At 42.7% G+C, this 11,065-nt stretch overlaps 1 protein-coding gene and 1 non-coding gene across 6 annotated transcripts in view; both read right to left on the reverse strand.

The window, feature by feature from the left end:
• REPS1 (RALBP1 associated Eps domain containing 1) overlaps window positions 1-9,438 on the reverse strand; it is a 71,832-nt gene extending 62,394 nt beyond the window's left edge. For all 5 annotated transcript variants that reach the window (XM_072965927.1, XM_072965926.1, XM_072965925.1 and 2 more), the window contains exon 1: window positions 9,275-9,438. In XM_072965927.1, the coding sequence (XP_072822028.1) occupies window positions 9,275-9,427 (153 nt within the window). In that variant the 5' untranslated portion in view covers window positions 9,428-9,438. The remainder of the gene's footprint in view (window positions 1-9,274) is intronic.
• On the reverse strand, window positions 2,095-2,201 carry LOC116281681 (U6 spliceosomal RNA). The gene has a single exon (XR_004191140.1). It is a non-coding gene; the product is annotated as a U6 spliceosomal RNA (small nuclear RNA).
• Window positions 9,439-11,065: the final 1,627 nt, after the last annotated feature.

Consider the following 11,065-nt stretch of genomic DNA (forward strand, 5'->3'; position numbering starts at 1 on the left):
CCACCATTCTTTCTGTATAGATTTGCCTTTTCTAGACATTTTTTTTATCAGTGCAGCCACACAATACGTACTCTTTCTGTGTTTGGCTTCTGTCACTTCATGTTTTTGACATTCATCTTTGTTATAATGTTTTTCAATAGTTTGTTTCTTTTTATTACACATTAGTATTCCATTGTATATACCGTATTTTCTTTATCCATTCACCATTTGAGGGACATTTGGATTGCTTTCCAATTTTTGACTATTGTGAATACTACTGCTAAATGGACATTCGTAATTCTTTGTGTGCACACATTTTCATTTCTGTTAGGTAGATTCCTAAGAGTAGAAATGTTGATTTTTATGGTATGCATATGTTTAATTTTTTAAGAAACAGCCAAACTTTTCCAAAATGGCTGTATCATTTACATTTCCAAGAGTAGTGTATAAGGATTCCAGTTTCTCCACAACACCAACACTACATAATGTCAGTCTTTTTATAGTCAGTTAAGTGGGGTGTGGCAATATATCACTGCAGTTTAATTTGCATTTCCTTAATGACAAATGATGTTGAACATCATTTCATATGCTTACTGGCCATTCATAATATCTCCGTTGGTGAATTATCTACTAAAGTCTTTTGCCAATTTTTTAATTGGGTTTTTTCTTTAAAATTGAGTTGTAAGATGTCTTTATATATATTCTAGATTGTAGACCTTTACCAAATTTGTAATACACAAATATTTTCTGCTGTGGCTTGTTTTTATGTTTTTTTCAGTATCTTCCTAAGTATAAAAAGCTTTAAAACTTCATTAAAGAAGTTCAATTTATCAGTTTTTTCTTTTATGATTCATGCACAATTGGTGTCATATCTAAGAACTGTGCATAACACAAGGTCACAAAGATTTTCTATGTAATCATATAAAATTTTTATAGTTTTAGGTTTTACAATTACGAATTTACAAAGTCTGTGATTTACTTTGAGATAATTTTTGTGTATCATGTAACATACATACAATAATATGTCTACATCCATTTTTTTAAACATTCAGATATCCAGTTGCCCCAGCACCATTTATTGAACAGACTCTCTTTTCCCCATTGAATTGTTCTGGCACTTTTTCAAAACCCAAGTGATCATAATAAATATAAAGGTTAATTTCTGGACTTTGTTTTGGCTATTCTAGGTCCTGTGCTTTTCCTTCCAAATTTTAGGAACAGCTTGAAAATTTCTACAAAAAGTCTACTGGAATTTCGATACAAATTTTATTGACTCTATAGATCAATTTGGGGAGACGTGCCATCTTACCATTCAATCTTCCAATCTATGAACAGACTAACTCCCCATTTGTTTAAATCTTACTTAATTTCTCTCAATAATGTTTGTAATATAGACATCTCAGTGTCTTTTTTGTTAAAGTTTTTTCCTAAGTATTTTATTCTTTTTGATGCTACTGTAGAAAAGATTTTCTTCTTTCATATTCAGATTGTTCCTCACTATTAAATTGTTAATCTTGCCTCCCTTTGTGGAAAAGAAGAAGCCACTAGGCTAGAGCATCCTAATTTCCCTCCACCAAATCTCTACACCCACAGGCCTCTACATCCAGCTTCTTCCTTCTTCCCTCCTTTTAAGCTTGTGGAGGTAACCCATTTCCTATCAAAGAACTGTTAACCAGTGTAGTCAGGAGTCTAGATCATTCTTGCTTTCTCAAGGAGTTCTCTCTTCATCTTCCTTCCTTCCTTTATTAATCCTAACAACTAAAATCATGCTGCAGTATTCCTTACACTCAAAAAACAACAACAAAAAAGACTTCGCTTACATCCTCATGCCTCTACTTCGGCCCTGTGTCTGTTTCCTTTAACTTCTTTAAAAAGCTATCTATACACTCAGTGGCTAGTTCCTGGGCCATCACGTATCCCTCAAGTCACTCAAATCTGGCTTCCATCTCTACCAGTCCATGAAATTGGCTCATTATAGTCACTGATGTCCTTTAGGCTACCAAATCCAATGGCCATATTTCTGCCCACATTTTTTCAACCTCTCAGCCAAACTTGATAGTTAACGATCCTTTTCTTAAAAGCTTGTATTTATAATTTTAAAATTCATGTACATGAAAAAATATGGAAAGCTTCACAAATCTGCATGTCATCCTTGCACAGGGGCCACAGTGACCTTCTCTGTGTCGTCCCAGTTTTAGTACAGGTGCTGCTGAAGCGAGCATATCAGAGTTCTACCCCTAACCAATCCTTCTTTCCTTTCTATATTTTCCTCTTCAGTGATTTCATCTTTTTTCCATGGCTTTGAATATCACTAATACACTGACAATCTTCAAACTGACATCTACAAGCCAAATATCTCTTGAGTTCTCAGTATGTGTTGATCCTCTCTGATAGAGGCCTACTTAATCCCACAGGCTTCTGAGAATTTAAGATTGACAAAAGAAATCTCCTGAACTCACCACTACCCTTCTACCAAAATAAAACAAAACCCCCCTCAAAAACCCATCCCTCTTCCAGTCACTTCCAGCAACATTCCTGAGTTCTCCACCCTTATATTTCACATCCAATCCATTATCACGTCCTCCCATTTCTCCCACCTACTCACCATCTTGGGTATGTCCACTCCCCTCCATCCTACTGCCACCTCACTAGTCTAAGCCCCCATCACCTCCCACCTGAATTCCTGCATATCCACTGGCCAGTCTGTTTCTGCTTGCCTCAGTATTCTGTTCTTTACACAGCAGGATAGCCTCTGACAAATATAATTCAAATGGTACCACTCCCCTGAATAAAAGTTTTCAGCATTTTAAAATCCAAACTCCTAACCCCTGTGTACAAGGCCCTGCAGTACGCGGCCCCTGCCTTTCTTCCCTCTTGCCCAGAACGCTCCAGCTTTTCATTTCCTCAAACACACTGAGCTCTTCACATGCCGTTCAGCCCCTTCACTTGCTCATTCCCTCTATGTGAAACATCTCATTCTCGCTCCCCATCCCCGCCCCTGTCTCCTCAGCAGCCTGCCCTTACACCTAAGTAGGTCCCCACAGTCTCCCATGGTTCTCTATTAACTATACACTGTTCTTTCCCTTTTTAACATTACTACAAGTTATAATCCATGAAGACTGGGAAGATTTCTGGTTTTTCAACACTATATATACACCCCGAAGAAGTATTTACTGAAAATATACAAAACTGGTTTAAGAAAGACGTATGTTCAGTGTTTCACAGGTCTGGCTGCTCTTCTTCAAAACAGTCTTAATGTAGAGGTCCACGGGATGAGCTTCACTAGGTTGGGAGAGGCTGGCAACCTCAAATTACATGCAAACTTTTGTGTAACCATGTTTTCTAAGCAGATGTCTAGTATGTGCACCAGAGTCTCAAAGGAAACCACAACTAAAAAAGAGGTTAGAGGTAAATATACAATCTAATAAATTCTGGCTTCATCAATTAGTAAGACAGACTCAAATGCAACAGAGTCAGCTCTTAAAACAAAATGTAGAGACGTGGGTTTTTTTTTTCAGTCTTTTAAGTCTTATAATTTATTAAATAGCAACAAAATTTGGTATGAACTTATAAAAAGGTTTCTGAGCCAAAGTTATTATTACATCCTGATTTTTATGTCATGTCTATATATGCAACCCATCAGACATAAATTCCTTACACAGAGACAGAAGGAAAAGACAAATCAAGATGCATCTATCACAGGACAAGCCACAGAAAATGAAACATACATGAGGAGAACAACAGAAATGCCAAGTCTTATCACCCATTTTAAATTCCCACTGGGCAGACACCTTGAAGAACTAAGCACCATGGACCTTACAATCCTTTCATCAGTTCCCTATTGTATATATATAGTCATTTCAGCATTCTAGGCAAGATTCTTCTCTTCGAATCTCCCAAAAGAAGCAAAAGAAATCAATTCCAGGTTCAAAACAGTGTATCAACTTATTTCAAGTCTGTCTGACTACTTTCTTAAGGGAGTGGCTGGACGGAGTGGCCATCCTTACACTGTAACCTCTCCTTTGAAAAATCCAATCCAGTCATTTCCATGGTGAGAACTAAACTCCGGGAGTTGACTGATCTGTTCAAGGTAAGGGCTGGAACTTGCCTCCCGTGTTTAGTGCTTCTTACGTCAACTTCTCACACACTTTTACAGCTCTTTCAAAATGCTTAGCATGAATTCTCAAGATACTAAGACTCTAACTCTCGGTTACTGGCTAAAAAAAAAAAGAAAAACGAAAAGACTAAAAGTACGGTATGACATAGGAAAGAAAAAGATTTTAAGTAAATATGACACTGCACAAAGCCATTAAGTGTGACTTCTTTCACAAACAGTATGTTTTTCAGCTGTATAAAGTGTCTGTTTAAGGCAAGATTATTTTTATAGTTTGTTATAATTATTTTCATGATTACAAATGAAAAAAATCACTACTCTAGAATAACAAATCTGACATTTATTTTAAGTTCGTAACTTTCAATTAACTTACGACATATTGTTTGTAACTTTCAGTGATTAAATGAGGCTCTGCTTCCCTATTTTAATCCTATCACTAATAAGTAGATCACATAATTGAGCAAATTTCAAGAGAAAGACAAAATGGTTTATATTTCATTGTTATCATTTTTCATTCAATAAATTAATGTGTTATTCAAGTATTCTACCAAGCAATTGCTCAACACAAATGAATTAAAAGATTTTCTCAGCCTCATTAACAGGGTACATTGCTTATAATCCTCGATAAAAGAACAGTTAGTACCAGAACCTATTATCAAGTCATTGTGCATTCAAAATGAAGTTCTGAAACATCTCCCAAGGTAGAGACTTTAAGTAAAAGCTAGAAAAGCATACTGATTAGTGTAGTAAATAGCATACCTTCCCTAATGTTTAGGAGATAAAATAATTCTGGAAAAGATTTATTTTTAAGCCGCTGAATATTTTCTTCCCCAGCAAACAGCACAATTCCTCATGATTAAATCCTATGAGCCTGATTTTGCTCCCCCAGTCCTGTTCCTCTCCGGTGTGGAACCTAATTCTATAAAGCTTTAGCTCATTCGCTTTGTCTATTAACACACTGTCTCCCAAAAACAAACCCTTAAACTCAGAACAGGTTTTACTCTGCTATTCCAAAACCAATGTTATGAACATACCTTAAGATATTTGACAGTTGCAGTAATGTAAAGTCCAGGATACCAACTACAGGAATCTTCTTATTTCTCTTAAGTGGCTGTTTCCAGACATGATCATACATCAAATGATTTACTTTGCAAAGGAAGAAATCCATGTATAACTCAAAATCAAGTAATTTAAAAACTCCGCTCTTCCTAAGAACTATGGGCAAACCAATCACATGACAAGTGAAAGTAAGACAGAGCTGAGAGGTGGCAGGGAAGAACAGTAAAGGAGAGGTACTCTTTTCACCAACTAGTCATTTAACTTCTCTGCCCATCAAGTTCCTAGTTAAAGAAGAATAATACTCACTTCACAGGGTTGCTGCAAGGATTAAATGAGTTCTTGCATGAAAATGATCTGTCCAGTCAAAGAGCATAATAGGCACTCAATAAATGCCAGAGCCTTCCTCCTTCAGCTCTGGCCCTCTGTTCTTTGTTCTCTATGCTCATTTCCCCAGATGACTCAGCCTTCTCATGACTTTTATTAACAAACGCTGAAAACTACATCAATCAAAGCCCTGATGTGTAGATGCATGCCTACAGTGTAAGAAGCTGCCTGTCCGCTACTCCCAAGATACTTAGGTGAGAAATGCAGAGAAGAGACCCCAAACACCTGAATTTCACTATAAGAACCAGCACTCAGGGCAGACAAGTCACACGTTTCCAACTATCTCCTGGAGATTTGCATTGTCAGCTCAAAATGCCAGAAATCAAACTCATCATTATCTCTTTAAAACTCAGGTCCTCTTCCTGCCCCCTCTCTAATGTGAGTGGTGTCCACAGAGAATAACCCTTGCCCTATTCTTCTCTCATCTAAATATCACCAGATTAAAAAAAAAAAAAGAAATCACTAGGTAACTCAGGCCCACCAGGCCTACCTTCATAACCTCTACTGTACCTTCAGCGTCATTTTCTGTCCCACAGCCACCCCCAGAGTGCAGATCAGATTTTCTTAATCTCGGCACTTGGGGCCAGACAAATCTTTGTGGCAGGGGCTGTCCTGTGCACTGTAGGCTCTTTAGAAGCATCTCTCAACTCCACTCGCTAGATGCCAGTGGAACTGCTCCCTCCCCCCAATTATGACAACCGAAAATGTCTCCAAACGCCTCCTGGGGGGGGGTAAAATGACCCTTCCCCTTGTATCGCCCACATCCACATTTGAGTTCCATGGCCTAGTTCCTCACCACTTCCTCTACACACTATAGAATCAGTCTCCAAATTAGTCTCCAGCTTCTTCCCTCTACTTCCAGATGCAGTGATCTAAAGCACTGCTTTTATGAGTCATTTCCTTTAAATCTACAACTCCTTATTACCTTCACAATTAGTTTAAAGCTCTCCACCCAGCCTTAATAATCGAGCTTCAATTAAATACTGTCCCACAAAGAACCTCACATTGTGGCTACCAAGCAGCCCATCAATAACACAGCCCCTCCTTTTCTATTCCACTGTTGTCACCCTGGTTTGGGTGCTGCTGCCTAGGATCCATTCTGGACCATTGCTCAAGTCTCCTTCCCCGGCATCTCTCTCTTCCTCACTCAAAGTCAGAAACTATCAGTGAGTCTCCACTGCCTACTGAAATATGAAACTGCCTCTTCTTCAGAATCTCCTAATGTGGTCTCCTTCTAACTCTACGTTCCATCATCCCCAAAACACACCCTAGCTTCAGCAAAACCTGACTATCTGCTAGTCCTCAAAAAGGCTCCTTCCTAAACTTTCCACCTCTGGTTGTGTTTTTTCTCTGCCTAGATGTCCTGTTCAGCCTTCCATACTAATTTAAGGTCCACCTGAATGAAGCCAGGAAGCCTTTCCCGATCATACCTCCTTTGTACGTCTCCTATGGCATTCACATTCTGCTTTTTGTTACACATGTGTATTCCTGTTGTTTACAAGGTCCTTAACAGCTTCTTACTCCTCTTTTGATGCCCTGCAATACCTAGCCCAGCGCTAAGTAAATAACTCAACATTACATATGAGTGGCCCAAATGTTTCCCACATAGGAAGGAAGGGAGGGCTGTATTTCAGACAATCCTAAGCTCCCATAAGGGAATTAAGTCCCTATTCCTCTTCTGTCCCACATTTTATGTCTTAGGCCGATTTTTAACGAAACTGCCTTCAAGATACCCAGTGCTACAAGAACTCCGCTTTCGGGAGTTCCTATAGTTTCCAACTTGCAGCTGAATCCGAAATATTTACGCTATTTAAGCTCTCTCTTTATACAAAAAAGGCAATAGAAATTTATTTTTGAATGTTAACAAAACAGAGCACAACATGAACATAACTTGAACTGGACTAAACATATTTCAAGTAAAGGTTAATTAATGCTAATTTGTATCCTAAATAATATATTTAAAGTCTTAAAGTCTTCATGTGCTGTTAAAAAATACGAAAGTCAGTTTATTTCAGTTCCCCTACCCCAAAGACAAGCCAAATAGAACATGGGAGGTTTCCTCTTAATTTTAGTTTTTAAATTACTTGAAAGTATTTGTACAAAAAGAGTATTGTTAAAGAGCATGTTCTGACAAGACCTACTCCTGTAAGTCTGACTCCAAAGCCATATGGGTAGCATACAGCACCCACAGGCGCAGTCCTGCGTCGGCAGGGGTCAGCAAGTACTGGCCCTGTTTTGTTTGCCCCTGAGCTAAGAATGGTTTTTACATTTTTAAAGGGTTAAAAAAATAAAAAAAGACACTGTATTGTGGCCAGCAAAAACTGAAATATTTACTCTTTGTTTCTTTTCAGCAGAATGAATTTGAGACTTCTAGCTGTTGGTGTGTGAGACACTCTACTTTTCCTCTCAAGATTTTTAAAAAGCAATATAAAAAACACAGATTATGCAAAAAGATAGAACTCATTCAACTCAGCCATAGCTAATGCACAGGTAGCTTCTAAAACACAGGCCTGTGTGGACATTTTTACAGTTCCCAGAACTTTTGTTAGAAGGAGCTTAACTCTCATTCTAACCACACTCATGCCGGAAGAGTGAAAGCACCTGGCCCACAGTCACAATGCTGGTTAACAACAGAGTGGAGTCAAGGACCCAGCCTGAAAGCTCCTGATTCAGTGCTCTCTGCAGTACACTACATCATACCTACGTACATAGCTGTAAGTTTTGAAGATCTGGATAAATGGCTTGGATCATCACAAAGATGAAAGCTTAAAACCTGTCCCAGATATGCTGTTTAAAAAGACTTACCAGCAGCCATGAATCATTAAACGGAGTAACGTCAATGCTCACCATATACATTAGATAAGAACTTCTAAGAAGCCTTCTATTTCAAAAGCAGACGTGATAGAGAAATCTTAAACTTACTCTGCTTGCTCCTCTAGTGCTACTGATTGAGGTTAATATGCACCTTTGACTTCCAGTTGCTCAATACTTATCTCCCAACCCCATCCACAAGTTCCACCAAGTGTTATCGAATGCCAATCGAAAACTATCCAGTTTCCATCAGCCATGCATCCTATAGTTAAAGTTCTTTTCATATCTACCTGCAAACTACAAGCTAAAAGTTCAAATTTAATCTCCCCAAGAATTTAGTTTCCTTAAAAACAAAAAAACAAAACAAAACAAAACAATCGGCTACTTCGATTCCTAAATCTATAAAACCCTCTTTATCGCGTCTGCTCGGTTAATTCAAGAATTTAAAAATATTTTACCTACACTGATAACTTTACCACTCTGCAGGATCCGAAGACCTATGCATATACTACCAGGATCTAGGATTCAAATACATGGTAACAACCCAAGATTCTTCATCTTAAGTTGCTCTCCCAGTGTTGAAAAATACAGATTCTGAGGAGCACCCGAGAGATACAGAACTTACGCTCTTCAGAGATAATACACAGACCCCACCCCCACCCCCACTGCATCTTTGCATGATATTTGTCCCCGAAGAGCGACCCCCTCCCCTCGACCGCGGCGGGTGTCCCGGCCTCCCCGGCACCTGCGGCCCCGGCCCGCAGCAGAGGAGCCCGGGGTAACCTGCCCACCGCAGGCCCTTCCAGAAACGGCGCCCACTCCCTCCCCCACGGAGGCAGACGACTGGAGGCCCGAGCCGCCGGGAAGCGACCCCTCGGCGGCCCGCCGACCCCCGGCCGCGGCGGGAGGGGAGGGCGGCGGCGTTACCTGGAGGACCACGTCGTTGGGCAGCTGCGCGGCCCGGAACAGCTCCAGCACCCGCCCGTTGGCCGACACCTTCTTGGTGCTCTCGATGTCGCAGTAGGAGAAGAGATCCGAGTAGTATTTCTGCTCCGCATCGCTCAGCGTTAAACCTTCCATCTTCGCCTCCGCTCACGGCCGCCCCGCCCCGCATGCAACACCCGGGGCCCGGCCCCACGACCCCGGTATGGCGGGGGCTGCGCGCGGCCCGGCCTCCTCCTCGCCCCCTGAAGCGGCGGAGAGCCCCGGCCTCACGCGCGCGCGCGCGCGCGCGGGGGGCGTCCGAACCACGGGGCCCGGAGGTCGCGAGGAGGGGGCCCGGCTGTGCTCGGCGCGCCGCCGCCTACGAGGCCCCGCGCGGTCCCGGGCTCTGCGCGGCGCGCGGCTCCGACTCGGCGGCCCCTGGGAGGGCGCGGGGAAGGAGGCGGGGGCCGCAGCGGCGCGAGGCCCAGGCGGACTCCGCCACCGCCCCCGCCGCGGGTTCGAGTCTCCCCGGCTCCCCGCCGCTACCCCCCAGACTTCCCGCCTCGCCTTCCCCTTCCTTCCACGCCCCCGGAGCGGCAGCACTTCCCGGAAAAGTTGCGGGGCTTCTAGTCTAAAGTTTCGGGGGCTCTTGGCTGAGCGGCCGCCGCTCCGCCTCCCTCCGCCGCCATTTACTGCGCCCCGGCCCGGCCCCCGACGCGACCGCACCGACACTGACAGCAGCGGCCGCGCTCCAGACCCGGATGTGAGGCCGGGAGGAGAGCGCGCGAGAGGGAGAGAGAAACACCCACCGGGCTGGCTCGGCCGCTCCCGGGAGAGGGGGGCCGCAGCGCCCCCTGGTGGCTGGAGCCCCGCGGCGGCTGGCCGAACCGCCCTCGGGACTAAGCGGGAGGAGCTGGGACCCCCTCCGCGGAGCCGGGAGGAGCTGGACTCCCACCCCCTACCCCAGAGCCGGGACCAGGGGGAACTGCACTCTGCCCATTCAGACCCAGAGAGCTGAGATACGGGCTGCAGTTTGGATTGTTTCGAAGCTTCTGGCACTAAACGGTTAATAAACATTGAGTGAAAGGGGAACATTGTTCAGGTTACTATTATTGTATCTGTTGTACCTTTTTGAGGTCGGATGTTACTGAGGATCAATTCAGTATTTCTATGCGCTCTGAAAGGCTATGACCATCCAAACTATCTAGGGACTCTCATCATGCAGACACTAACCACTGAGTCCTAACTAACTCCCACTCTTGCTCCAAGCCAAGCTTACCTGAGAAACAAAATTGCTGAATAGAGGGAAAAGCTGGCAAAGTTTCTCTCTCTGTACAAGGTGGTTCTGGTCACCAGGAACTTAGTGCTATAAGTATATGCCATCAACTCTATAAACCTGTCTGGTTTCTGGGCCGACCACAGGGGCTTGCTCCTGCGGCCCTTAATTTCCCCCTTTATGAAAATCATGTGGTTGCACTGTTCTATTACGCACGTATCTAAGAGAGGTGATTCTCCAGATATCTCGGATAGCATACCTTAACAAGAGTTTATGCTTCGCAAATAAGAAATATTTCAAAACCAGCAGCTACGGCAGAATCAGATTTTTCAGTTTTCACTTTTATTTGCCTGCTACATGTTGCTACCCAGAGTGCTGATCTTATAAATGGCCCATGAAAGGAAATTATTACCGGTTCACAATTCTTTATCTGGAATCCCAAAATTCAAAGAGCACTGAAAACCCAAAGGTTTTTTGTTTTTCTGGTTTTTTTGTAACTGGCAGCAAAACCTGCCCTG

Source organism: Vicugna pacos, chromosome 8 (assembly GCF_048564905.1).
Source record: "Vicugna pacos chromosome 8, VicPac4, whole genome shotgun sequence".
Lineage (NCBI taxonomy): Eukaryota > Metazoa > Chordata > Mammalia > Artiodactyla > Camelidae > Vicugna > Vicugna pacos.